Source organism: Tribolium madens, unplaced genomic scaffold (genome assembly GCF_015345945.1).
Source record: "Tribolium madens isolate multiple individuals breed KSU strain unplaced genomic scaffold, Tmad_KSU_1.1 Scaffold_3;HRSCAF=73;Tcas5.2_LG2, whole genome shotgun sequence".
Classification (NCBI taxonomy): Eukaryota; Metazoa; Arthropoda; class Insecta; order Coleoptera; family Tenebrionidae; genus Tribolium; species Tribolium madens.
In genome coordinates this window covers 715,329-741,475 of record NW_025401006.1, presented here as the reverse complement: position 1 = coordinate 741,475, position 26,147 = coordinate 715,329, and the positions used below count along the sequence as shown (strand labels likewise).

Here is a 26,147-nt window from a genome sequence, read left to right as displayed (position 1 = left end):
TTTGTTTTCACTAATAAAAATAATTTTACATATTTTTTAACCTCGTTGCATTTGACCCTCGTGTTTGTTACAGTTACCACACTTTTCTTGTTAATGAAATGACCAAAGTAAACATGGAGTAGTATAAATAGTTTAAATAATATTTCTCTTTTTTAAATTTTATATTATTACACATACTCTAAATAAAAAATCGTCAGTCAAAATGGTCACAACTGTACTCGACCTCCCCTACATACAGTAAACTACTTTATTAAAAATGTTAGACAATATACGAAGAAATATAATGAAGCAAAGTAATGTATTCGTAAATCGTGACTGCGCACTAAACTCCACTTTCTTGTCTTTTTGAATTTGAATGCAAATTGCGTTGTTTTCAGATTCATGTTATTCGTGAACGTGCCTTTGCAGTCTGATAACAAGTCCGGTTATGCATCCTGAGGCATCATCCCCGATACAGGGTAGTTTACCCTCTAGTTATACAGCAATTAACATATCATTTGAGTGTTTGTGCTCGTTACTGCGACCCCCCACCGTCTCGAATAATGGGCTCTGATTGGCATATAAACCCTCTTCACCCGCGTTACGAAAAGTGGAAAACAGGAAAACCTTTCAATTATGTTTATTTTATCCGGCCGCAACCCTGATTTGTTTCAATTACGTGTAATACAACGTGAATTACAGGAAGTTATATTTAGATTGCACGTTTTCCAGATTTGAATGCTGATGGATGATTCAAACACGGCTAAAATTATAATTTATAAAACCGAGATGCCAAATTGGAGGAAAGGAGAACGATGTTAAATAATATAAGCGAAATCTTCTAGCAAACACTTTATGTAGGAAATACAGAGAAGATGAGTTTTCTGTCATGCTTTTAGTTAGAAAATGCCAAATCTTGGTTCCACAAATTCATGAATTTTTTATTATAAAAGATATTACTTTTAAAAACAACTCATAATTATTGAAAAAAGAATACATAACTAAAAATATTTCGTTTGGATCTTGTTCCAACTGAAAATTGATTTTCCTTGCACAATTTTTTCCGAAATGAATAGAGCCAAACCTAATAAAAGCATTGAAACGTTTTCCAATTAAACTTGTTTTAGCATCATTATCCGGTCGAGTCTGAGTTGGTAAGTTCTTTCATTTTTCCCATTTATAGGGATGAATGCAAAGCCACATTATTTCCGCCACTCGAAGTAACTAACCCAGCTCTCTGCTTCACGTTCTTTCCATAAAAGCATCGACGGATAAAATTGTTACAGTTTTATTCTACATTCATTTCTATACTCGTATTTTGAAACGTGAGTTATTTCAAGAGTTTCCTTTTGCTTTATTAGAAAATGTCTTTCATGGTTCAGTTTTATTCAAAAAACACTCTTCAAGTTGTAAACTGCTTAGCCAGAGGCTACGTTGTTTATTCGACATTAAATTGGTGTTTTAGAATGTATAGAAATCGAAACCATTTAGACCGCCTTAGGGATGAAAAGGTACATCTTACACTTTTTCACTCCTACCAACCCTGTTGAGGTAAATTGCTCCAGTTTGTTTATCAGTATGTATCAAACCCAAGTACGCCACTGATACTACCCACCGCTTCGATTTGCCTTAACAAAATTTATTATTGAGAAAATAGAATGAACAAATCCCACATTACGATTTCAATACAGTATGACTATTATAAAATATGCGAAACTGATTTAAGCTCTTAAATTTGATTTTTAACATTTTATAATTATCTGCCTTCTGAACAGTTCGTTTGATAATGAATTTATGTGTTGTGACTTACCTATTTTCTTATTCTTTATTCATTCTTTTTGTAAGTATTGTTAATTATAATTTGTTAATAGCACTTTTATTTTTCTCATAAACATAAATAAAGCTTTATTAAGTATGACAACATTTAAACTTTTTAATGTATCTCTGTTGCTGTTTTAAAATTTTGTTTCCAGACTCCTGTAAAATCATATTACGAAAATGGTAAGTCTCGTCCTTGCAAATGTAAGTATAAAATAAATTTAAAAATTAAACATCTTGAAACATAAAAAATAAAAATTTTCCAAATTATGTATTACAATAATTATTTGTTTAATTGAAATATTTCTATTTTCTGGAAGTTTTAGGTATATACCTTTTTTACACAATTTGCATTTGTTTCTAAATGTTTATAAAATAGGTGCACATTTTATTTTAAATAAATATAAAAAAGCATAAAATCTAATCGCAATTTGACGCTCTGGATCTCTAATTAAAGACTTTTTTTCACAAAAATGTTGTTTTAGGTGGAGATTTACTATACCGGTTGCTTAATTCACGCCAAAATGAAAATATTCTCGGAGGAAATGAAGCATATAACGAAGGCAAGTCATTATTAAGACACTTTTAACAATATTATAGATTCATTTTAAATTGCACCACTCTATTGACTTTACTTGTTTTAATTTAATTTTCTAAAGATTCTTAAATTAACAATGTGCTATAATAATACTATTGTAGTTGCAAACAGGCATAAATAACTATTGCTAGTTCTTTTACAGATGATGACACCTACAATGCACCTCAAATGGCGCCTCAATTCCAAGAAATATTTGACAAACCATCTAGACAATTAGGGCAACTGATCCTCAATAAAATCCTCATTCCTATATCAAGCAGGAACTTTGCCATGGCAAGAGTACCACGTCCTCAATCTAGACGAAGGCAATTAAAACAATTTTGTTTTTTTATAACTGATAAAAGTGAGGTACTTTGGTGTCCCGGAGCTTTAGCAAAAATTGGAAAATTTTTAAGAGAAAAACCGACATTTTTTGGGATACTAAAAGTACTCTTTGATAGTTTTATCGCAGCACCTTTAAATTTTCTATTGGGTTTACCAGTCTGTGATTAACAGCATTCATTAAGAATAAATCTGTTTTAATTAAAGAAGGAACAATAAAAAATTATAATGACTTTCTTGTTATACAATTTTTTTAAACGTAATGTAAAAAAAATTCACTCTTTACGATGAAATTTATAATATATAATAATTCTATTAAATAGAGCGACAACTGATTTATGGCTTTAAAATCGTAAATTAGGATTCTATTTAAGACAAATATTGATTTTTTGTTTTATTGATTCACTGTGTTCTTTAACAAATGGTTGTAAATAATTTGGGAATGTATTATAACAAAGTTCTTGTGAAATTAAAATGATTCTATTATCAAAAAAATTGTCGCAAAAACTATAATTGAAGAGGAAATAGCACATCAAAACAACATTGTCAAGTAATAGAATCTCCTACGAATAGAGACAATTCTTTGTTAACAAGTTTCTATTCGAGCAAATTAAAAACGATCCCACATCGAACATTAAACTTTATAATCGTAGCAACATAAAACGTTTAAAAAGCTAATAAATAGGCACATCTAATATTGATCAGTACTCATTCCTTTGAGCAGTTCTAGGAGCTACAAACATGCTTTTGTTCAGCTTCTTAAGTTTTTTGTTTTCTTGTTTAATGTTTCTAGTAAGTAAAACCTGTTTAGCTTTTTACTTTTACTTAATTTGGATATTTTAGATTAACAACAGTGAGGGCCAAAATTTTGGTAAGTTTTTTTTTCATTCAATTTGAAATAACTTAAAAATATATTTAGGACCTTTTCAATTAGCTAAACCATTAGGAAAACAACCTGCTCTCAGTAAGTATAAAAACTAGTTTCTCTGGTTTTTATTGAATTTTTTCAAGCTTACGACGTTTCATTACCCCAAGTACCTCAAAATGATCAGTTCAGTATTTGGGAGACTTTCCAGCCCTTCAAAAAACAGATTATACCACAAGGTGAAATATGGTACCCTGAAGGACAGATTCCTCAACAAAACAAAGGATTTATGGCAAATGTCTATAGAGGGATTATAAATTTCTTGCTAAGCTTTATTCCAGCCCCAATTCGGTATTTCTTAGGATGGTATTAACGCAATAAAAATATGCCATATTTATTGACAATAAAGAAATTTAATTTATTAATTCACTTTTTACTTAAAACAAAACCATTAATTATTATTATTTAATAAATCGACTATTTGCGCAGCACTTGGCCTTTTATTTAAATTTTCATCCCAACATAAACAACATAGTTGTGACAAAGTTTCATCCTTTGTGTCCAAAGGAGGCCGAAAATTAAATTTCACAACCTAAAAACCATAAATTTCAGTTTGATTCAAATGATGGAAAAAATTACTTTGTAAATTATCACTTCACTATTTAGAAATTCATAAGGGCACTTTCGATGAATCATCTGCCATATAAGGATAGCTAAAGAATAAATATCACTTTTTGTGTTTGGTAATTTTCCTCTTAAAATTTCAGGTGCCGTGTATGCCACTGTTCCCTGAAATTCAGTGTTTTATGCAAACTTAAAACGGATATCTGATGGTGTTACCTGAAATGTGCACATTTCTGTTGCATTTGATGCTTTCACAGAATTGCCAAAATCACAAATTTTACAAACTTTGTTATCACAGAGCAGTATATTTTTCGGTTTTATGTCTAAATGCAAGACATTATTTTCATGGCAGTACTTTAAACCTTTTGCAACATCTTTGCTAAATCTGACAATGGCATTTCGGTCCAAAACTGTATCAGCATCATCTATGACATTTTGTAAGTTTTTTGAATTCTTATTATATTCCATCATCACAAGAGCATATTTCTTACTAACAATTATATCAAGAATTGTAATAATATTTTCATGATGAAGACTAAGGGCATTTGATTCGTTTATGAAATCAGTGGATTTATTTAATTTAATAATTTTTGCGGCAACAGTTTTACCTGCAAAAAAAAATTGTGTTTTGAGTATAATTTTAATTCACTTACCATGATAATTTCCTTTAATAACTGTGCCAAATGATCCTTTGCCCAGAATATATAGAAGATCATACTTACTCAAGCCGTAATTCAGTAACTCAGATTTATATGGAGAATCAATGATTAAACTGTTTTCGCAGTCGGTTTCTTGAGTTACTTTTATTTGTATCGTATTATTTTTAACAGATTTTTGCACTTGTAATTCTTTTGAAAAGTTCAAGCTTTGCTTTGGAACTCTTCTGCAATTTATTGTAGGAAATAGTGTTTACCAATAAAATAACTAAAATACGTACTTGGGAGTGGACGTGTAATGAATTTTGTTTTCCAACGGTGACAATAATTTGGGACGTCTTGGCGAAACAAATCTTGTATTTAGTAAAAGTGATGATGCTGATTTTATTGGCGTTGACATTTTTCTATTTAAGTTTACAATTTATTAAACTTTAATTATGATTCTTTTACTGAGGAAATAGCTAGCAGGCGTACTAAAACTTTTTGTAGGTACTTGTTTTTTGTGTTTTATGATAATAAACCCACTTCTTTAAGAAATGTGTGCTGATGATAACAGACATCTAAAACATCACGACCTCTTAATTCGCATTTTTGAGTTTTCTTATTATTCCTTCAACAATGTAATTTCATCAACTTTTTTTACCAGAAATATTTTGAGTAATACATATTAAGTAAGTAGGTAGGAGTAGCATATGAAGTTGAAGCAACTAAGTTTTTAGGTGTAAGAATCAACCGTATAGTAATGAGATCTACACGTTTTTCCTAAAATTTCAATTTTTTTAATTGTTTTTTGTAATTTGCTTCCATTTTGATACTTTTATAGACACATTAAAGAACGCGACTTTAAAAGGTGACTGAATGAAATTGGACTTTTAAAATTAGAGGGCAAATTACAAAAATAGTATAAAACACTTCATAAGACCTTGAGGCACTCATTCTTTAAAATAACTTGTGGCTGCGCCACTCGTTTTTTAAACTTGAATTGGTGCCTTAAGACTGGTCTTATGGTACTTGTTTTTTAATATACTATTACAGTAAAGACGTTTTTGTAAGACCCACTAATAATTTTATTATTTTTAAGTTAAATGCGGTATTGTTAAGAGTATTACCAGAGGGTAAACATATAAATCAGTGGAACCCACCCGGACCGAGAAACGAAGGAAACAGATCAGTTTTCAAGGGAACGTGCCGTTTATTAAGGGTTACAAATCTAAGCCATTATTTGGTAATCCCTCATAATCATGCAATACAATTTTAATGGGTCTTACAAGAACGTTCTTATTGTAACTATTAAATTAGATTCATGTTATGCAACTACCATTACACATTTTACAGTTAATTTGAAATAATAACATATAAATTTTACATTGTAAGTTTTTTTTTAATTATTTTGAGTTACTCTATAAACTATTCAATAAACTTTAAAATCAATTTTAATTTTAATTTTAAAAAATATATTACTTTTAGTTTTACAAATATCAGACAAATATTTTAAATTGTTCTTGACATTTGTGTTGGTAGCCCTGTAACTTTAAAAGTCAACCAATGGTAAAGCGTTTATTCAAATTTGTGTCAGTTGTCAATTTGTAACGGATTTCACTCTATGATTTCACTTGTTTCGTTACACTTCGAGTTCCTGTTAAAGTGTCAATTTAAAAAATTCGTTTGCCTTAAAGTGAATTTATTTATATATATGAAAAATGGCAAGCAAAGAAGAAATAAATCTCATGGCTGAGCAATATCTCAAAACTTTGAAAATTCCTCCAGAAATTGAAAAACCCACCACAGAACTGGTGAAAAAAATGATGTCTCATGAGTGTTATGCTAACCCCGAGTAAGTTTTCCATGCATTTTATATTTTCTGATTTTATTGCGTTGTAGTTACGAATGGTCATTGAATGATTTTGAGTTGGGCAGAAGATTGGGCCGAGGAAAATTTGGTCGTGTTTTCATTGCCAGAGAAAAAAAAACCGGCTTCATTGTCGCTCTAAAAACGCTTATGAAAAAAGAAATTGTTAAAAGTGGTGTAGAAAAGCAAATTTTACGTGAAATTGAAATTCAGTCACATCTCAAGTAAGAAAACAACATAATTTAACATTGCTAATTCTATAAAGTGTGAAATCTGTGGTGAAATTTTGTTATACTAAAAACAAAAACACTGAATCAATAAACTTGAAATGTTTTCAGGCATCCAAACATTCTACAGCTGCTTTGTTGGTTCCACGACAGTCACCGAATTTATTTGGTCGTCGAATTTGCTGGTAAAGGTGAACTCTATAAGCATCTTCAGGACGGCAAAGACGGACATTTCACCGAAAAACAGTAAGTAGTGTACATTTTTTTAATACTAAAGATTATTATAATAACGTATATCAAGAGTGTTATGAAAAATTCATGAACGTATGTATTACATAGTAACATCAATATCTATCAATTATATCATATGTACCAATTTTTAAACACCTGTCTTGCTTAGAATCAATTTTTTCTAAAACCAATTAAAAAAGTCAGCATTTACAACATGCCAACATTCTCATGAGCATCATTACAATGTTCTATCTACTTTCTGTAGTATATCGTAAATGTTTTGACATTTCATTAAACGTAACACTTTATGCGAGACATACGATAATAAAATTTACACAACACTCTTGATAGACATTCTTTTATAAACGCCTTGTACAGGCTGAGTCATTTATAATAAAGACCCTGACCGATTTTTAGATGCAACCCAATATACATTCTCACGGACAACTTCTCTTTTGTTGTTTGAAAAACTTAGATTATTAAATTAAATCAAAGTAATTGTTGATATATGTCATTAATTAAATTTGACACTGTCATCAATTTTCCTTGAATTCAAAATGTACTCAATCGACGAAAAAACTGACATGATCTTAAAAGTGGAGAATTCCAAAAAAAACGCTGTGACTGAATCTGCACCGTCAAAGGTACACCGTAGGACTCCAATTTATAAAAATTGTCAAAGCTATTACAGATATCTAAGTTTATATCTTTGAAAAATTTCAAACAGAACATCAGTTAATGCATAGTGGTATCCGAGAATGTATTTTGGGTTGCGTTTGAAAATCGGTTAGGGTCTTTATTGTACATGACTCACTCTGTATATTGCAGAGCTGCCAAATACACCTACCAAGTAGCAGATGCAGTTAATTACTGCCACCAAAATCAAGTAATTCACCGAGACATCAAGCCTGAAAATTTGCTATTGACTTATGATGATGATGTGAAGCTGGCCGATTTCGGTTGGTCGGTTCATTCTCCATCGTTAATTCGTGACACGATGTGTGGAACTTTGGATTATCTGCCACCCGAAATGGTTGAACATAAAAAATATGGGCAATATGTGGATCACTGGTGTTTGGGTGTGCTTTGTTACGAATTTTTAGTTGGACGTCCGCCGTTTGAAAGTGAAACAAGTGAGGAAACGTACAAGAAAATTCGGCGAGTAGACGTCAAATTTCCAGCCTGTGTGCCTGAGGGGGCCAAAGATTTGATATCAAGGGTATTTTACTTTGTACTTTTTATCTGGTTTTTATGTACACATTTTTACAGCTCTTGCGTCGGACCGGTGAGAGGAGACTTTCTTTAACAGAAGTTATGAATCATTTTTGGATTGTTGAGAACAAATAGTTGAATTTTATTTATCCTGCTTTTGTACTTTATTTTAATCCTGTTTTAATTCTTCCAAATTGTAATAAAAAATTAAGCTCTACAAAATATGTTTATTAAACTACCAACAAAAATTACTCATCAATAAGCATTTGTGAAACACTTTTTACATAGTCATTCGGTAGACTTTTCGCAAGTTCTTCTCGATCTAGCCATTTGTAATCAACTTTTTCATTTTCTAATTGGCCTTTCTCATATCGCGCAAAGTAAATGAAAACCTATGAAAAAGAGGAAATTTTCATTTCAATTTCATTTAATTTAAAAAATACCTACCTTTGCTCCAACCGCATCTTTTCTTGCAATACTAGGATACTTATATTTGTAAAAAGCAGATGGAGCGTTACCATATATCATCGCCTTCAAGTTGCCTCCACAAGTGTCTTTCACAATTCTTTCCGCAGTCTTAAAAATCAAAATGAGATAGGAACAACAATGGAAAAGAAAACTACTTGACGCAAGGTTTCTCCATCTTGTCTCAAAGCCTGTGGTAGCAGATAAAAATTATCTTTACCAATTTTCTGTTTTGTAACTAGAACTAGATGTTTATCTAGTTTTCTGTTGAGTGACTTGAGATCATTTTTCTTATCAGCTTCAGTTACTCTGCTAGCGAATTTAAATTTGGAAAATTCCTCTGTACTGGCATCAACTAAATCTTGGGCAGTGTCCTTCAAATGTACCTCTATATCCGCACCTTTCTTCAACTGTTCCAACTGCTTCCTAAAATTATGTCTCAAGCATGTAAAAAAAAAATTATTCAACCCACTGTTCTTTCTCATGCCGTACTTCATGATCTGACTTTAAACTTCGTTCAAACTCAATTTGTGACTGCAAATGTTTATAATCCTCTTCAATTTTTAATAAAGGTGTTGTAATTAATGGTTTTCGTTCCAAACACACTGCTGTTAAAAGGTCCCACTTTTCCCTTACAACAGCTGAACTACTTAAATGCCCTAGTGTTACATGTCGTATGTCGGGCCTATAAAACAGTAAATTACAGTATTTAAACATTGTTATTATTGCAAGACAGTTTTATAAAAGATTTGAGGTTATGGAATTGATAAATTGTTGGTTAGAATTTTATGTCAGAATTGACAGATTAATATAAGAAATAACCAAAACTGAATTGGTCCGCTGTGATTTTATGTTCCAAGCAAGTAGCTTCACCGAACCGACCTACTAGTTTGATGTCATGCGCCTTAACAAATTTGACATTTTTAAAAGTTGTCGGTTAATTCTTCTCTACGATATTATCTGTTGAGGAACAAAGATTTTGTGTTAAAACAGCTTGGAATTCTTTAACTAATCTTCAGAAGTTGTGATTAGCGTTGAACTCGAAGTTTAAGGTAAAATTGCTGTGTTTTTTCTACCAAAAACTTGATGTTATCTTAATATTATGAAAAAATCTAGTAATTTCAAATTGAGCACTTGTAACTAAAATTTCGATTTATATTTTTTATTTGCACATACCTCAAAATCGCCCTGTATGTTTTTTGTTGCGTTTTACTCAAGTGATTTTGAGAGTTTTCATCAGCCTTTTCTATACTGTTTTCTAGTCTGTTTTCGAAATATTCTTCCCCCCTAATAAGGGTACTCAATTTTTGATATCACCAAGAAATTCAGCGCTAACAAATTACTCCAGATGCAAAATTTTGTAAATTTATGTCCACCGGTGACTGCTCGATATTCTTCTTCTAGATATATGTTCATAGGAACTTTTTCTTATTTTGACCAACGGAACCACCCCCTAAAATGTTTTAACTTTTTATCCGGACACCCGGTATTTGATTGGGGTATGCTGATAGCCCGCCAGAATATAAGTGCTAATTCATTTCACTAGAATAGTTAAGCATTAAGTTTAAATTTTGATTTCGGGATCAAAATAGTAAGATTAAGACTTTTTAAACACATGCTTTTCTTAAATGTGGCGTTTTAGTTTAACATTGGGTGCAGAAACCTGTAAGTACTTTCTTCTAAGACGTTAAAATATGATTCAACTTTTTTTTGAATTTGTGATAAACATTTATTTTTATTTTTCCAGAATGAATGCCAAAGGGGATGTAAACTACACCATTGAACAAATTCGCAATTTCTGGCCTGATTTACCATTTAATACAGAAGACATCACTCAAGGACGACCCGACTTCATTATTCGCTTTTCGACCAACTTTGTTGCTGAAATAAATGACAAAATTTCATATCTGTGCCTCGAGGAAAACGTAGGAGATGAGCACCCAGAAAATCCAGAGTATGATAAACGGGTTACTTTGTATTGTAAAGTTAACAGAATTTTTAAAAAGATGGGATACATTTCTATTAATTTGGTCGATTTTTATGTTCAAAATCCTAAAAAAATGTATCCAGTTGTAAAATGTGCCATTCATTTTGTTATTTACTTAAACAACTATTTGGATAATATTTTTGGTATTGTATATGAGCATTTAAACAAGCTGGTTGAACATGATAACTGCAAGATATTGAAACAACGAATCTTGTCAGAGAATGCAGAAGATGCTGAACATCTTGCACGATTTATGGATATTTACAACGCATTGGAGGCAAAATTAGAAGAAGTGAAAAAGAGTAATGAAAAAATTGATAAGGTTGCGGCAGAAAAAATGTTTTTAGAAGAAACGTCCGAGTTAAATCTTCTACAAAATGAAGTGGAAAATCTCGAATATGAGCTTAAACTACTAGAAGACAAAGAGGAAGATTTGAAAGAATGCATTGTAACAGATACCGATTTTGAAAACATGATAAAAACAGAAAAAATATTGGAACTTGAACAGGCAGAGCTATGTGGCGATGAATTTCACATCGACGACGGTATAGAGAAACAAAGGGAAAATGCAAAAGAACTTGAAACTTACGCTCAAAAGTTACAAGCTTTGAATTTCGATTCGTTGGATGCCAATTCTTTGTTAATACACAGGGAGCAGTTTACTTATAATAAAAAACACTTGAAAGAACTTAATGATGAACTATGTTCTTTGATTGATGTTTCAGAGACGAAAAGAAAATGGGTTGGAGGACTTCAAGATTCAGTGGAGAAAGCTCAAGCACGTATCAAAGATGTGGAAAACAAATATTCATTGAATGCTGAAAAGGAACATAATTATTTAAAAGAAAAAACCCTACAATTTTCCGTCAAACTTGAAGAATGTCAAAAATTGGAATCGCAAAAGATTGACCTCAACGAAGAAATAAACCTTATAGAAACTAATGAACGTATTTTAAGAGACACTGTTGCGGATGAATATCGAAAAATTCTCAATGAAGACAAAGCGACTACAAATCAATTTCACAATTGGCTGTTACATATTATTAAAAGGTGTAATCCTCATGGTTAATATTTAAAAGGATTTTTTTTAATGAAATGTATTTGAAATTAATAAAAATAAAAGTTTTCTAATAACTTTTAAATTTCTTTATTAACAACAAACACACCATTTACACTAATAACGCCAATAACAACACTAATCATGTTGGTGTTACAAGTAGTAGGTACAAGTCAACTACACAGAACAAGCTGAAATTAATTTTATTTAAATTTTCGTAATGTTTTAAAATAATGGAAATTTGTTCAAAGGAATGACGTTTACTGTGGAACAAACAATAATTCAACAATAGATTGTATAGCATTTTGAAACATATCATAGGTGCATATTTTGAAAAAAAAAGACTTGCAGATCTACATAATACATACTTATAAGGTTCACAATAATCTATTTGAACTTAATAGTATATTAAGCATCAAGAACAGTAAGGACATTATACCGATCGAAGACACTTGTTATTGTCTCAGATCGGTAAGTCCTTAACGTTCATGATGCTTACATTTTTTGCGCGATTGATTTTTGTTAGTTTTTTAAATAAAATATGTAACAAATGTTCTACAACACCAAAATATTTTGGTGTTCTAGAACATTTTTAAATGCTTACCGACTTAGCTACAATAAACAAAATAATTACCGACCAATTTGGGATAGCAATAAGTAAATACAACTTACAGACTTGGAAACAGGCGTAGTAACCAATCTAATAGCGTCTAATCGCGCAAAAAAAAATATAACATTTACTATCACAATAACATCCCTTTCTGTCTAGTAGTAACGAACAACAACAATACACATTATTCACAGCCTACTTCATACAGTGTGTGTGCTACGTGTTTATTATGCCAAAAAAATATCAACCAAACACTAGAAATTTAAACTTTTTTTTATGCAGTAATGTTACCTTGGATAATATGCTTTACAATTTTGTGTACAGTTTATTTTTATTCTTTCTGTTGTGAATTGTGGACTATCCTTTACAAAAAAAACACGACGCTTTAGGTTTTTTATTTATTTTTTTATATTAGTTATATTGTATTTCTATTTTTAAATTAACACAATTTAATCTGATCAGTAGCTAACGTTTTCATCTAACTGCAATATTACGTGAATTCGATAACATATAAATGTCTAAAACTACTTTCACAACCGTAATTGATTTCAGCAAAGCATCATTTTATTAGGCACATGCTTTGGGAGGGGATTATATTTTGATTATGAGCAACACTGATTACCGTATATCTAACACTATCACAAATAAAATGTAATACAAAATAAATTCTTTACTTTGTTTAAGGAAGACTATATGGAACAAAAAATATAATAGTTTTAAATGATATGTATCTACGCATTACATTATGTCTACGAATCAAATTTTTAATTTTTGAAACAGAAAAAATTTAAAATCTTTCTAAGATAAAGACCATAGCGGTTTAGCTTAATTTTAGTACCTAGGTAGTGGTGCAAAGAGCGCTGTGCAAAAGTTTAATAGAAATAGTGCAGAAAGTTTCGTGTAAAATCTACACAACTATTCGAAGTATTCGTAGCATCTAACAAGTTGGACGTTTTTAATTAGCTCTGATTGTTCGATAGATTACTTCAGAAGATTGTTCTTTGATTTATACTTGAGTACGCGCACAGCAATAGAGCTTAGGATTATAGTTTGATAGTTAAGAAGTAACTTTTAAAAAGCCTACTAATGCTTTATAATGATGCAAGAATTAAAAAAGTTTCCTTATGTAAGATATTTTTAAGCAATTTTATTCAGTATATTGTTTTGGCACCTATCAGCTATCGGCATGATACACAAAGAACCTTTTTTAATTGAAATAAGAAATAAACTGCTACGAATTTTAAAAACACGACTTTTTTGAATTAAAAAAACAAAAGTCTTCAAACTGGAGCGAGATTATACTCGTACGTAAAAAATGGGCGAATAATAATTTAGAATTTTTTAAGTAAAAAATGGAACTTTAGTTAGTCTTTTGTTTGCTATACATTTTTTGTATATTAATAAAATAAGTGTGATTTAATTACAATTTCAACAGTTTTTCAGCAATTATGACTAAATAGTTAAATTTAAAACTAATATAGTTTTGCTATAATTATGTTGTCTTGATTATAAATATAATTACTCATAAGCATAGAACAGTCTAAAGCTATAAAGCTTTTTTATATGTTACGTATTTACCGTTTGTTGTAAAAATGTTAATATCTTCGCATTTTGACAATATGATTGTCAATACTGGAAATGTAAAAACCATAATTGCTGATGTGTGTATTCGGGGGGTAAACCGCAACCCAAATTTTGTACACCAAATTTTCTTTTTTGCTTAGATCTCTGATTGCGTTAATTTTCTTATGATTTCCCCTGATTTCCTTTGACTTCGAAAATTTTGAACACTTAAACCAAAATTTTTGTATGCCAGATTTATTTTTTTTGTTCTGATTTCCCTTGAATTTCGTTGATTTTCCTATGATTTCCTCTAATTTACTCTGATTCCAAAAAATGAACAAAAAATATCTCGCATGCACATTTTTAATTATTTCACCTGTTTTTCTCATGATTTTTTCTGTTTTTCTCTCACTTTTTGTACACCCAATTTTTCATTGTTTTGATTGCGTTGATTGCCAAAAAATTATCAAAAAAAGCTAAAGAATAATGATTTCCCATTGTTTCCTCTGATTTTCTCTAAATTCCTCAACATTTCCCCTAATTTGAAAAATAAAGGAACAAAAAAACTATTTGCATCCACTTTTTTAATTATTTTCCCTGATTTCCTCATATTTTTCTCTGATTTACTCATGATTTCTCGGATTTTATTAATACAGGGTGATTCAAAAAAGTCGGGCCAACTCTCGAATATGCTAAGCATAAAAATGAACGCAATTTTTCAAGTCATTTTTGGAGAAAAAACGGAACAGTCAATTTCCATATTATCATGTAGACATTTTAACTGTTTTGTTTCCGATGTTGTCGGATTTAATTTATTGTTGGGCAATAAGTTAATCCAAAATCTAACTAGTGAAGACTATATCTCAAAAAAAAATTCATGGAAACTTTAAACTCAATTGGATGTTTTTTATCACCACCCAAGAAATGGCCCGATACTTTTGAATCACCCTCTACACCAGATTTTCTTTTTTGCTTTGATTTCTTCTGACTGCATTGATTTCCTCCTGATTTTATTTAATTTCCTCATGATTTCCTCACGGTTTCTTTGATTTCCCCAATTTTGTACCCGTAATCCTCTGCGGTTTGATTGTGAGGTTTACCCCTTAGTGTTTTCGAATTAATACGTTTTTAGGTCGTTGATAAATTTCACGGTAAGTTGGCTACAACATCAACTACCTTTTATGCAATGTAATTACGAAAATAGGCACTCATGAGCAAATGGGTAACAGGAAATTACAGTAAACTCCACTGGTTAGAATAGTAAGTGACACATTATTCTACTTGCTCCAGTAGGAATTACTCTATTTTCCGCTTACTTGCTTCTCAGAAAAAAAACTGCTTTCACTTTGAAATCAAGTGCTTTCCGAGAAGCTCCTGGCCGAGTCCGTGGTGGAGCCTTCGCTAGACACCAGATATCGATTCGGAGGCATCGGAGGCAACGTGAAATATTCGGCTGACGGAGGAAGCACGTTTTCTAGGTAAGCTCCTGAAATATTTCCCGCAGGAGCGTAATGAGCAACAACGACGATCTTGCCAGACCTCGAGCGGGCCTTGCCTATGCCGAAATAACGCGAAGATGACCAAACCAGCTGCGTGAAGTGGCCTAAAAAATACGCACTGGATTATCACGCGATGTTTATGATAATGCGTGTACCTGCATTGACATTTGCATGCAGAATGTCCGGCTCTTTTCTGAAATCGTACTGACGAACGGCACGATACCAATAAGTTGCGACTTCTTGTCCTAAAAATGCCGAATAATTGTACGACGTTATTGCATGTTTGGAGACTTACCTGTGACGTCATTAACCAAGACGTTCGAAGGACGACAGAATAAATTTTGGCCGATGTCTTTGTCGGTGCGGTAGTAAAAGCGGTTCGTGTGGGCGAGATGGTTGGCCCAAGTCTGTGCAAGGTAGCACAGCTAGAATATTGGTTTTTACAAATTAATAAATACAATACAAAGCTTCAATCGAAAAATATTAATAGTACATTATACATAAAGGGAGAGAAATGCACGATTATTCCTGAGGTGTCATTTAAAATTTGCGCCAGAGGGCGAAGCACGAATGCTATAAAGCACCAAAGGAATAATAGCATTTCTCTCCAGTGGTGTATATACTATTTTTTGCAAGACAAAGAAAATATAAATAAAATGACGCTTTTTCATTTGATAAATTTAAGTTGGTATTTTTTACTTCTTTGCTACCTGTTATCTCCCAAAGCCACGATGACCCAAACTTCATACTTGCCCATCGTTCCTACCTGTGTTGGTAGTATGCGCTGACAAATTTTCAACTTTTACAAAATGACGAAGGTCTGGCAACCGCGGGCTTTTGCTCTATTAGAGTTGGGGTTATTCTGATGTTTTTAATGAGGGAATTTAAATCTTTTTTATTTAATTTTGCATTAATTTGATCTATAAATACTTCCGTTTTCCTTGTGATGGTAATAGTTCTCAATAATGATATTCTATAAATATTTGTATCAATGTAATATCCCCCAACATCGTCATTTGCCAACCCCTAATCATTATAACCCTTAGTACATAATGAAGATGATTATTATTGACTACTAGGAGAGAAAAACAACTCCAAAACCACTCGAGAAACTAAATAATGGTCTCTTTTTACAGCTAGTAGTGAAAAAAAAAGTTGATTTCTACTCCTGGTCGTGCAAAAAGAAGATTTATTTTAAAACGTTATTTGTTGACGTAAAATACTGTTTTTAATGTTAAAAATGAAAAAAAGAAATTCTGTTTTAGGTTCACACGCTGAAAACAACTTAATCTTAAAAGGAAACATAAAGCTTTTTAGAGTTGTGAATATTGTTCCAAATTTAGATTTTTTTTTTTAATTTCTATAAGTCTTCTTATTATTGTTAGAGATCAATTAGCGTTTGATGCAGTTGCAATGATGCAAAAATAAGTATTTACCATTTTCTGTAATTTAATTGTCTTATGTCGTAATAATTGTTTAAAAAAATATACGTAAGTTGACACGGCGCATCCACCGTATGTGATATTAAATTATTTACAAAGTTGTTGGACAGAAGTTACACTTTTATAACAAAAACTTTTTTATAATTTAGTAAAATATGATAGATATCTCTCAAAATTAGTTCCAAGTTTTTAGTTTCTCGATATATAACAAAAAGTTGCAGTAAATCGTAAATCTACGTCTAATAATTGAAAAAATGTTTGTTGCTTCTCATATTCTCCTTAAAAACTTTATTGATAAGTTTATTTTATTTGTATTAGAAGGGAGGGAAGTGTATCTATTCCCCCACAAGTTCCTCCATTAAGGAAGAAAGAATATGAGAATCCACAAACATTGTTTCAATTATTTTCAATAAACATGTTTCACCCCTGCTCTTTATTGAACAATAACCCCGGATGTTTTTCGTTCCGGAATGCAAGTTGCAGATAAAATAAAAACTTTATATAAAACCAAAGGTTATTGCTTTCTTTATTGCTGCTATATGTTTCTATTCGTTTTATATTAAAACAAATCTTTTATTCCTTTGTTCCACTTTGATCTGAAGTGCCGATTGGCTCAAACATCCTATCACTTCCGACATGTCTGAAACCTTACCTCCGACGACATAGATAAAGCTGGAGATCCGTGCCTTTGTCTGTAGACATTATGCCAACAAAGACAATCCGTTATAAAATCGCTATCTTTCCAGGCGGTCGTCAGGTCAGACACATCCAAAACCATACTCACAGGTCTGTGGGTCAAAATCTGTAAAAAGATTCCAATTCAAATAATGATAAATTCGTAGTAAACACGCGTTAATTTATCTATTCAAAAATATTTCAGAAGCTCGTCGCTTGAAAGTCATCAATAACAGATTATCTGCAGAACCATCTAAAACTCGTTGACTGGCCTTGACATTTAAGTAAACAAATTGCAATGCATTTGCATGATTACGGCAGTCTTCGTTTTTCCACTGCTTTAAAGCTTTCAGATAGTAATCAACGCCCAACACATTAAAGTCAAAGTGCGAATTGCTGATTAACCGCTAGATTATTACCAATTGAATCGAATACTCACCCAATTAGTGGTAATTCGCCTTTGCACAAGGGTAAATACATTAATGCAAGTTATTGAAGCTGAAATTTCCTTTTTGTAAAAATGAATTGCTTGAAAAAGCAAATCCTTGAAGGGAAGGATCGTCAAAATAGCGTGTTTATTACAAATAAATCATTAATAACTTTTTGTAGCACTAAGACAGTTTATTTCGATGTAGAAGGGATGCATAATTTATAGAGGGTTGCTCGTGAAATTTTCATTTTATATCCGCGGTGAACAAAAATGTTGTGCATAATTTAAACATAAAAATATGCATATGTATGTATACAAATTCTCGCCTTCTTAAATAATTTATCTTGAGGTTTGCACCTCTAAAAAGTGTTGGTTTAAAATTCCAAATCCTGGTTCTCACCCTTGCAATAATTTATCAAAACAAATCACTCGTTTAAAGGTTAGTGAGGGTTAGTTAAATTTAAATGACTGCATTAAATGCATAACAAATCTCCAGTCACGAATTTGATTTAATCGCGATCTAGCGTGTTCAATTCAACTGATTTGCATATCTTGCTATGTAAATTGGCGTAATTCTAAATAAATGAATTGGGTTGCTGTATCATTAGAACTTACTTAAATTGGAGTCGATTTAATTAATAAATCAGATATTTTGCATGAAGGTAGCACATTATTATCAAAATTAGTCTCTTTTATGATGTTTAAGTAACGCCCTTTAAAGCACGATAATCTTTTCCGTGCACCTTGTTACGTTTTATGACCGAAAAGATTGTGGTCGTTAAGTAATAATTTATTTTTGAAGATAGTGGAAAAGGTTACATCAGAGGGAAAAATGATGATGACTTGATGACTCATATCGAAATTTTGTAATTGTGTTAAAAAATTCAGGAATTTCTATCATAAAATCAAGACTGGAATGAAATTAAATCACAAATTTGTTGTGAGATATTGGAATGTAAAACTACACAGGCAGTGTTATAACTTATAACACTGGTAAATTCATTTTAATTTGTAAAAAAATAACGTTTTGACTACATCCCATTGATTTTAGAATTGCTGTAACAAAAAAAGTTATGCATAGAGAAAATAAATAATTAATTCTTTATGACAAATCTACTGGTGGTCACGTTTTTATTGTTACAAATTTAAACAGGTGATAGAATATTCAATTTTAAGACAAAAGTTTCTTATAAACATGTGTCGAAAAATACTTTATAAAGGAGCTGCAAATCTTGAAAAAGGGTTTTCAATGGGCTTTCCCGATATTTCAGAAATTAGAAAATTTGATACAGTTAATAACTTTTATACACCAAACCGAATCCAAAGATGAAATATCTAAAATCGAAAGGGTATAGGATAAAAAAATAATTTTAAAGTTTAATTCTGTTTTTGATCTGTAACATAAATTTTAAATTGATTTTGCCCAAAAACGATAAGTTCTTTCCAAAAAACGCAAAAGACCTCTTTTTTGTGAGAAACTATGAAATTTAGGATTTTGTTGCTGAAAGTGGCAAGAAACTAAATCCAAAACAGTTAAGGTACTTTTTACCCTATACCCCTATAGTTTAGGCCACCCCTGATTGAAAATATTGACATTTGACCTTTGAATTCGTTTAGGCGTATAAAGGTTATCAACTGTACCAAATTTTGTAATTTCATCTGAAATGGTTTCTGTGTTTCTGAAATATTGAGAAAAACCCATAAAAATGCACCCCTTTCAAGGGGTCCACAGTATTTTTTCTACATGTTTATGAAAAGCTTTTTTTTATTGAATATTCTATCACCTGTTTCAATTTGTATCAACAAAAACAATAAAAACATCCTGTATATCTTTACTTTCAAATATTATTCTAGCGCATACCGTAGATAAAATGTACGATGTTTCATTAGATTAGATATAAACATTATTACATTTAGTTTAATTAGCAATTCACAACAAAACATTAATATAAATTTCTATTTTTAGGAATATAAAAAAACTGCCTTTAAGAATTTTTTTTATTATACTTACAGGCCGCGCCAGAGCTCGAGCCCTAGAGAAAAACGCCATGTAAGATAAGATACCAGGAACATGGAAAAAATGTTTAAAAAATTCTATCTAAGTTATGAGAGTTTAATTTTTTGCACTCTGACATTTTTATTTCTGTTGGAGAAATAATTTTTCAAATTTTATTGCTATAGGCTATGAGAAGAGGAAACAAGGAAGCTGTATCCTAAATTGTAACTCTGTTTAATGTTATTTATGGCTTTTATTGGCCAAATTTTTGTACCTTTATTAAATACTTATAAAAAACATGTAGGTACAAGATCATCCGTATTATTAAATAGACATAAAAAATGTCAAACTGTCAAAAAATAAACGTCACGATTTTTTGACAGATAATTTTTCCATGTTCCTGGCATTTTTCTCTGGGGCGCACCCAGTATTTTTGAGTTCTTTTATCCAATAACACGTGCTCAACTGCTTCCAACTGTTTCCAGTTCTTTAAGTCTAAGAACATAATATGGCATTGATATGTTTAATTTTATAATTGTGAAATTATGGGGGTTTAAATTTCGCACTCTGACCTTTTTTATTTTTTTTTTGGAAAAACAATTTTACATGCTTATTTTTATTTTTTTGGTTTTGTTTGAAAATGAAAAATTACCAAAAAATTATGGAATGTATGTACCTTATCAATGCCCTGGTAAGTGTGAAAAATTTCAACAATTTTATTTAATTAGAAGTGTTTCTACGCGTAACCGATGCCCCAGCGGGAACAACATCATCATTTTCTCTGGGACACGAGTTCTGAAACACCCTGTGTACTTTTTAATTTATAGTATTAGGTACAGTTTGAGACTATTAAAAATTAAGCACCGTAGATTAAAAAAAAATGCGTCTCGTGACTTTAAAAGTAAAAAAAACACAAATTTTCAATCTTGCAAAATTAGGTAACTTATGTGTGATTGATATGATACGAAAGACCAAGATTAAAAATTGAAGTCACTAAATTACTTAGAAAAAAAAATATTATGATGATTTAGATAATTTTGTTTATGCTTAACACTGAACTTAGAAAATTATAACTTGATATTTCTTTCAATTGCCAAAAATCGAAAAACTTCAGCTCTAGTGACATCATATCTGTTATTGGAAATTGGAAAGAATGGTTGTTAAACATAGAAGGATTTTTTTAAACTTTCGGTTTTTAACCATTTCTTTTTAATTGACATGTTCTGCAACGATAAATGTTAGTTCACTAGTAACGAAATATACCTTGAAATTTGACTTGCACAACTTTTGTCCATCTTCCACATTGTACAAGACAACACATTCTAACAATAAGTTAATTAAATTTAATTACTTTCAAAAATAAAAAAATGTTTTGTTCATTTTGGTATGAAAACCTGTTATACAGGGTGCGCCAGAACTCGCGTCCCAGAGAAAAATTTCAAGTAAGATAGAATACCAGGAACATGGCAAAAATATTTAAAAAATTCTCTGTCAAAAAATTTTGACATTTATTTTTTGCCATTTGACATTTTTTATGTCTATTTAATGATACTGATGATCTTGTATATGTTTTTTTATAATTATTTAGTAAAGCCACAAAAATTTTGCCAATAAAAGCCACAAATAACATTAAACAGAGTTACAATTCATGATATAGATTCCTTGTTTCCTCTTCTAATAGCCTATAGCGAAAAAACTTGGAAAATTTTTTTCAACAGAAATAATAGTAATAGTAATCGTAATTTTTATAGATACAATTTTTTTAACATTTTTACCATGTTCATGGTATCTTACCTTACATGGCATTTTTCTCTGGGGAGCTAATTCTGGCGCAGTCTGTATGTGTAGGTGCGAGTACATCGTAGAATGTTTTTTCGCTCTTTATGAAAATGGCAATAAAATTTAGTAATATTTAACTGAAAAAATTAGTATCATTATTTTATACTTATATTTTCATTCCAATCACAAAAGTGCAACAAAAACTTTTCAGTTCAGTTCTCTTGATAAGGAAAGTTGTTGCATATTTTTTTTTTCCAAAAAGATGATGGTTTTGGTCTTTAGTAATTTAAATGGAAGTGTTTTAGTGAGACTGTCTGCAATGTAATGCGTCAAAAGTTTACTATTCAAGTCATGAACGATGAAACTGGAATAGTTTGAATGTAATTTTCTAAGAAGAATGAAGACAACGTATAAGTCAAATTTCCTAACATGAATAAGTTATTATTTCTTGCATGCCAGAGTAGTAACATTTTAATATTTATCTCCATTGTCGAGATTCATACCTTTTGGAGAAGATAAGCTCTATTATCTAAATCCTCTTGGCTAAGATTATTATTGGCACAAGACGCTTCTATAGGTTCCGGTTTATTAGCTTGAAGAACTCGTACAGCTTGCAGTCTTTTCCTCAGATTTTGCAGAGCACGTGCTTCCTCGCGCTTGCGACTAGGCTGATAAGCTGGTGCACAAGGAAGTACAGCAAATTGCGGTTCAGCTGGCTGTTTGGAAGAATTGAGCAACATTTTGCTGACGGGAGTTCGAGGTTTGCTGTACTCCGTCAACAGTTGGATGCTGGGAGGACAGATTGAAGTTTGAGAAGCTATTCGAGGCAGCTCCATGCTGCTGAGAGCACAGCATCCCGCTGCTAGAACTTGCGAGAGTCGAAGACACACTACTGACGCAGTGCATGCGTCAGGTCGATACGTTTGCCTTCGCGTCGCGACGCCGGTAGCACGCGGAACGCCACCCACCCACAGACAGATGCGCAATATACCGACGACTTCGATTTGCAAACTCATTACCAGAAGACGCGGCGATAAATCTTCACTTCCTTGGCACGATCAATGCTGAAGATATTAGATGAGAAGGTGGCACAGAACAAACTTCACAAAACTTACAACACGACAAAGTATCGCACTCTGCGTTAATTAAAGTGAGAGCTCATATTTTACTAGCCCACTTAATCAAAATTAATCTCTAAATTAATTAATGTTTAAACGCAAAATTCCAAGAAAATGCGATTATCTAAGTGATTAACTAAGTAATTATTTACAAACGAGTTTGTTAAAAACAGTGATTGAAAATAGAGATATTCCACCGTACCTAGTGAGCATAGTGAGCGCTACTACTAAATTATGAGAAAAACCTCATTGAAAAATTAAATAAATACATTTTTTATCAGTAGAGTATAAAATGTTACTTCTGGACCAGGACAAATGGCATCTTAAAAAACAAGGCAGAATCCTACAAATTGAGCTGTTTGCCCAAAAGCAAACAACCGAAAAAGGCTTAAAACCTCTAAAAAAGCATTAATTTTTATGCACCCCAAAAATACCCAAATATCTGTAGACCACCAAAAATTGGGCACACGAAAAAACAGGGTAGAATCTTACAAATTTAGCTGTTTTCCCAAAAGTAAACAACCGAAAAAGATCTAATAAACTTAAAAATGCCTTGCCAAAATGGCTTTTTATTTCTGGACCAGCGCATTTGGCGTCTTTAAAAAACAAGGCAAAACCCTAAAAATTTAGCTGTTCTTAAATCCTTAAAAAAGCACCAATCCAAAAGTACCAAATATCTGTAGACCACCAAAAATTGGATACATGATAAACCCGTTAAAAATCACCCAAAATCATGCAAAATTATTGAGATAGCACTCTAAAAAACTTTACAAAATCCGTTGTTTTTAGACATTCCAAATGGCTTTTCGTTTCTGGACCAAGCTATTTGGCGCATGTAAAAAAGAGGAAAAACAACACCAAATCAAAGAGATATATTTGGCGCCTTACAAAACAAGGCAGAATCCTAAAAATTTATATGTTTTCCCAAAAGTTTTTTTGTGCACCACTTTTTTTCAAGGTCAGGATTTTTTTTCCTTATGGGAAAATCTACAAGCGCAATGGCCGTACCGGAGCGCAGCGAAGGTTGATCAAAAATACGCTGAAACATCGTCCTACTCGTTTAAAAAAAAAACGGATTTACTATGAAAAGGAATTTTTTCTGTTATAGAAATTGTTCTTATTTATTCTGATTTACCAAACTTAATGATTTTTAGCTAATTTTTTAGTTTGCATATTTAATTGAATACTAGACATAATATTATCGCAACCTCATTCATATCCTAAATATTACGATTTTATGTACAGGGTGCTGCATTTTGGATGTCCGAATAGGGAATCTCCGAAACTAAGAGGTTTAGCCAAAAACGAGTGATACATTCTGGGGCTCATTTTTTGAGAAAATAACATTGCTTAAAACCGCATCTCGCTATCGTCTTTTGTTTTCGACTTATAGACAAAAATTGACATTTTAGCGAAATCTAAAAAAATACATATCTTTGTTATTATAGAAGATACAGATTTGAAACAAAAACAGTATACAGGCACTTTTTAACGAGAAATTTAATAATGTAATTAACAATTTTTTTTAGTTATTGGTTTAGCCGTAATAACATAAACTTGTATTTTTTTAAATAGAAATCATAGGCGGCTATGGCAATTTTGAAAAGCTTATTTTTTTCTGATCTAAAAAATATATATTTGTAAGAGAATATTTTTTTATAATTATACTTAAAAAATGAAATACATATTTTGTTTGATAATAGTTGGCCATGGAAAAACTCCTTCACTCCAAATGTGTAAATAATAATCAATAAGACTTTTGTGAATTGTATAGATGAAAAAATAGATAAAATTATAAAAATTTAAAAAATACGATACGTTAGAAGTATTGAACAAATATGCCTCAGAACAAAATTATTACATATTTTTAAAAAATCCAAAAATAGGAAAAACAAATATATCAACAGTCAACACAATTAGAAAAAACATTTTTTGATGGTATAATGGAGGCAGGATAATGTTCTACTAATGTTCTAATGTGTCATATATAAAATATATTTTATTGAAGAATTAAAACGGCTTTTTTTACAACACTATGTATCACTAGAAGTTACAATGGTAATGTTAGCTTGTTTAAAAACAAAGAAATGTTATTAGTCGCCAATAAGTTGATTTACGAATTATTTTGCATTTTTTTATTACTTAGTGCTTAAAAAACTCTTCCATTAGTCACACTTGTTGAATAATATAGTTTAAATCCTTTTAGTTGAAGATGCAACATTTTTTCATAACCAACTGCGAACAAAAATCAAAGATAATTTTTTGCTAATATGTATCATAATAATCTGTTACAAATATATATTTTTTAAATAAGAAAAAAACAAGCTTTTTAAAAATGACATAGCCATCTATGTTTTCCATTTAAAAAAATACAAATTTATTTTATTAGGGCTAAACAAACAACTGAAAAAAATTGTTAACTACATTATTAAATTCTACGTAAAAAAGTGCCTCATAAAGTCTTTATTTCAAATCTGTGTCTTCTATAATAACAAAGATATGAATTTTTTTAGATTTCGCTGAAATGTCAATTTTTGTCTATAAGTCGAAAACAAAAGATGCGGTTTTAACCAATATTATTTTCTCAAAAAATGAGCCCCAGAATGTATCACTCGTTTTTGGCTAAACCTCTTAGTTTCGGAGATTCCCTATTCGGACATCCAAAATACAGCACATGTACATACATTGTCAAAAAAATATTATTACACCTAAGTAACGATGCGAACGTAAATTTTTTTTTTATATAATTTGTTTTTGTAACACAACTAGGTACTTACTAAAATAGATTTTTTTTATTTTGTGATATTAAATCGTTACACTTTTTTTATATTTGGTAAATAATGATGTTTAAATTGGGCCAGTTTATAGACAAAGATGTGTATTAACATGGCCAACTTCATCTGTCTTCCGCTGCGCTCCATACGGCCGTAACATACTGTCGATTTTATATGAATGCGTTGAATTCTACTAACCTCAAAAAATCGTCCGGTAACAAGCGTCATCTACTTGATAACTTAAAGACTATAGATATTTCAAATTTGACAATTTTTGTCAAATTTTCAATCATTCTTTTAAAAAGTTCAAAGATCGGCAAGAAATGTTTTGTTTGTAGAGAAAAAGATACTTTATTTGAAATACTTAGCGAT

General features: G+C 31.0%; 7 protein-coding genes across 9 annotated transcripts; 4 read left to right on the top strand and 3 right to left on the bottom strand.

Moving 5' to 3' along the window:
• Positions 1-1,391: 1,391 nt before the first annotated feature.
• LOC123007864 lies at positions 1,392-2,905 on the top strand. Of its 2 annotated transcripts, none has more exons than XM_044403353.1 (4): positions 1,392-1,819; positions 1,953-1,980; positions 2,283-2,360; positions 2,538-2,905. In XM_044403353.1, the coding sequence occupies exons 1-4, from the start codon at positions 1,766-1,768 to the stop codon at positions 2,885-2,887; spliced, it is 510 nt and encodes a 169-aa protein (XP_044259288.1). In that variant the 5' UTR covers positions 1,392-1,765; the 3' UTR covers positions 2,888-2,905. The 2 variants fall into 2 exon arrangements, with proteins under 2 accessions (XP_044259288.1, XP_044259287.1); XM_044403352.1 differs by having other exon boundaries at positions 1,953-2,001.
• Positions 2,906-3,224: 319 nt separating this feature from the next.
• Positions 3,225-4,066, top strand: LOC123007140. The gene is made up of 4 exons (XM_044402225.1): positions 3,225-3,508; positions 3,560-3,587; positions 3,636-3,680; positions 3,728-4,066. Exons 1-4 carry the CDS (start codon positions 3,458-3,460, stop codon positions 3,952-3,954), a joined length of 351 nt encoding a protein of 116 aa, XP_044258160.1. The 5' UTR covers positions 3,225-3,457; the 3' UTR covers positions 3,955-4,066.
• Positions 4,033-5,347, bottom strand: LOC123007597 (serine/threonine-protein kinase mos). The gene is made up of 5 exons (XM_044402982.1): positions 5,143-5,347; positions 4,859-5,088; positions 4,422-4,813; positions 4,221-4,370; positions 4,033-4,173 (listed from the first exon to the last, which is right to left on the bottom strand). The coding sequence occupies exons 1-5, from the start codon at positions 5,259-5,261 to the stop codon at positions 4,033-4,035; spliced, it is 1,032 nt and encodes a 343-aa protein (XP_044258917.1). The 5' UTR covers positions 5,262-5,347.
• Positions 5,348-6,436: 1,089 nt separating this feature from the next.
• LOC123007138 (aurora kinase C-like) lies at positions 6,437-8,597 on the top strand. Its single transcript, XM_044402223.1, has 5 exons — positions 6,437-6,695; positions 6,743-6,934; positions 7,049-7,183; positions 7,997-8,387; positions 8,438-8,597. Exons 1-5 carry the CDS (start codon positions 6,562-6,564, stop codon positions 8,513-8,515), a joined length of 930 nt encoding a protein of 309 aa, XP_044258158.1. The 5' UTR covers positions 6,437-6,561; the 3' UTR covers positions 8,516-8,597.
• On the bottom strand, positions 8,594-9,662 carry LOC123007139 (39S ribosomal protein L46, mitochondrial). Its single transcript, XM_044402224.1, has 4 exons — positions 9,318-9,662; positions 9,004-9,271; positions 8,828-8,956; positions 8,594-8,772 (listed from the first exon to the last, which is right to left on the bottom strand). Exons 1-4 carry the CDS (start codon positions 9,560-9,562, stop codon positions 8,629-8,631), a joined length of 786 nt encoding a protein of 261 aa, XP_044258159.1. The 5' UTR covers positions 9,563-9,662; the 3' UTR covers positions 8,594-8,628.
• A 76-nt stretch (positions 9,663-9,738) lies between these two features.
• Positions 9,739-11,974, top strand: LOC123007136. The gene is made up of 2 exons (XM_044402220.1): positions 9,739-9,897; positions 10,593-11,974. Exon 2 carries the CDS (start codon positions 10,594-10,596, stop codon positions 11,899-11,901), a length of 1,308 nt encoding a protein of 435 aa, XP_044258155.1. The 5' UTR covers positions 9,739-9,897; position 10,593; the 3' UTR covers positions 11,902-11,974.
• On the bottom strand, positions 11,970-23,112 carry LOC123007137. Of its 2 annotated transcripts, XM_044402222.1 has the most exons (6): positions 22,999-23,111; positions 22,387-22,947; positions 17,656-17,805; positions 15,857-15,986; positions 15,717-15,806; positions 11,970-15,665 (listed from the first exon to the last, which is right to left on the bottom strand). In XM_044402222.1, exons 2-6 carry the CDS (start codon positions 22,897-22,899, stop codon positions 15,415-15,417), a joined length of 1,134 nt encoding a protein of 377 aa, XP_044258157.1. In that variant the 5' UTR covers positions 22,900-22,947; positions 22,999-23,111; the 3' UTR covers positions 11,970-15,414. The 2 variants fall into 2 exon arrangements, with proteins under 2 accessions (XP_044258157.1, XP_044258156.1); XM_044402221.1 differs by having other exon boundaries at positions 22,387-23,112.
• Between the last annotated feature and the right edge of the window lie 3,035 nt (positions 23,113-26,147).

Excerpts from the sequence above, each read along its gene's own strand:
- LOC123007138 (XM_044402223.1), top strand. The coding sequence starts at position 6,562 with ATGGCAAGCAAAGAAGAAATAAATCTCATGGCTGAGCAATATCTCAAA. Across the intron at positions 6,696-6,742 it reads GAGTGTTATGCTAACCCCGA|TTACGAATGGTCATTGAATG; the intron begins GTAAGTTTTCCA and ends ATTGCGTTGTAG. Across the intron at positions 6,935-7,048 it reads GAAATTCAGTCACATCTCAA|GCATCCAAACATTCTACAGC; the intron begins GTAAGAAAACAA and ends AAATGTTTTCAG.
- LOC123007137 (XM_044402221.1), bottom strand. The coding sequence starts at position 22,899 with ATGAGTTTGCAAATCGAAGTCGTCGGTATATTGCGCATCTGTCTGTGG. Across the intron at positions 15,987-17,655 it reads CTTTATCTATGTCGTCGGAG|CTGTGCTACCTTGCACAGAC; the intron begins GTAAGGTTTCAG and ends CCAATATTCTAG. Across the intron at positions 15,807-15,856 it reads CTTGGTTAATGACGTCACAG|GACAAGAAGTCGCAACTTAT; the intron begins GTAAGTCTCCAA and ends CGGCATTTTTAG.
- LOC123007136 (XM_044402220.1), top strand. The coding sequence starts at position 10,594 with ATGAATGCCAAAGGGGATGTAAACTACACCATTGAACAAATTCGCAAT.
- LOC123007864 (XM_044403352.1), top strand. The coding sequence starts at position 1,766 with ATGAATTTATGTGTTGTGACTTACCTATTTTCTTATTCTTTATTCATT. Across the intron at positions 1,820-1,952 it reads ATTCTTTATTCATTCTTTTT|ACTCCTGTAAAATCATATTA; the intron begins GTAAGTATTGTT and ends TTTTGTTTCCAG. Across the intron at positions 2,002-2,282 it reads TAAGTCTCGTCCTTGCAAAT|GTGGAGATTTACTATACCGG; the intron begins GTAAGTATAAAA and ends ATGTTGTTTTAG.
- LOC123007139 (XM_044402224.1), bottom strand. The coding sequence starts at position 9,562 with ATGTTTAAATACTGTAATTTACTGTTTTATAGGCCCGACATACGACAT. Across the intron at positions 9,272-9,317 it reads GTACGGCATGAGAAAGAACA|GAAGCAGTTGGAACAGTTGA; the intron begins GTGGGTTGAATA and ends ACATAATTTTAG. Across the intron at positions 8,957-9,003 it reads ATGGAGAAACCTTGCGTCAA|ACTGCGGAAAGAATTGTGAA; the intron begins GTAGTTTTCTTT and ends TTGATTTTTAAG.
- LOC123007140 (XM_044402225.1), top strand. The coding sequence starts at position 3,458 with ATGCTTTTGTTCAGCTTCTTAAGTTTTTTGTTTTCTTGTTTAATGTTT. Across the intron at positions 3,509-3,559 it reads TTTCTTGTTTAATGTTTCTA|ATTAACAACAGTGAGGGCCA; the intron begins GTAAGTAAAACC and ends TGGATATTTTAG. Across the intron at positions 3,588-3,635 it reads CAGTGAGGGCCAAAATTTTG|GACCTTTTCAATTAGCTAAA; the intron begins GTAAGTTTTTTT and ends AAATATATTTAG.
- LOC123007597 (XM_044402982.1), bottom strand. The coding sequence starts at position 5,261 with ATGTCAACGCCAATAAAATCAGCATCATCACTTTTACTAAATACAAGA. Across the intron at positions 5,089-5,142 it reads CATTACACGTCCACTCCCAA|AAGAGTTCCAAAGCAAAGCT; the intron begins GTACGTATTTTA and ends AATAAATTGCAG. Across the intron at positions 4,174-4,220 it reads GTGAAGTGATAATTTACAAA|GTTGTGAAATTTAATTTTCG; the intron begins GTAATTTTTTCC and ends TATGGTTTTTAG.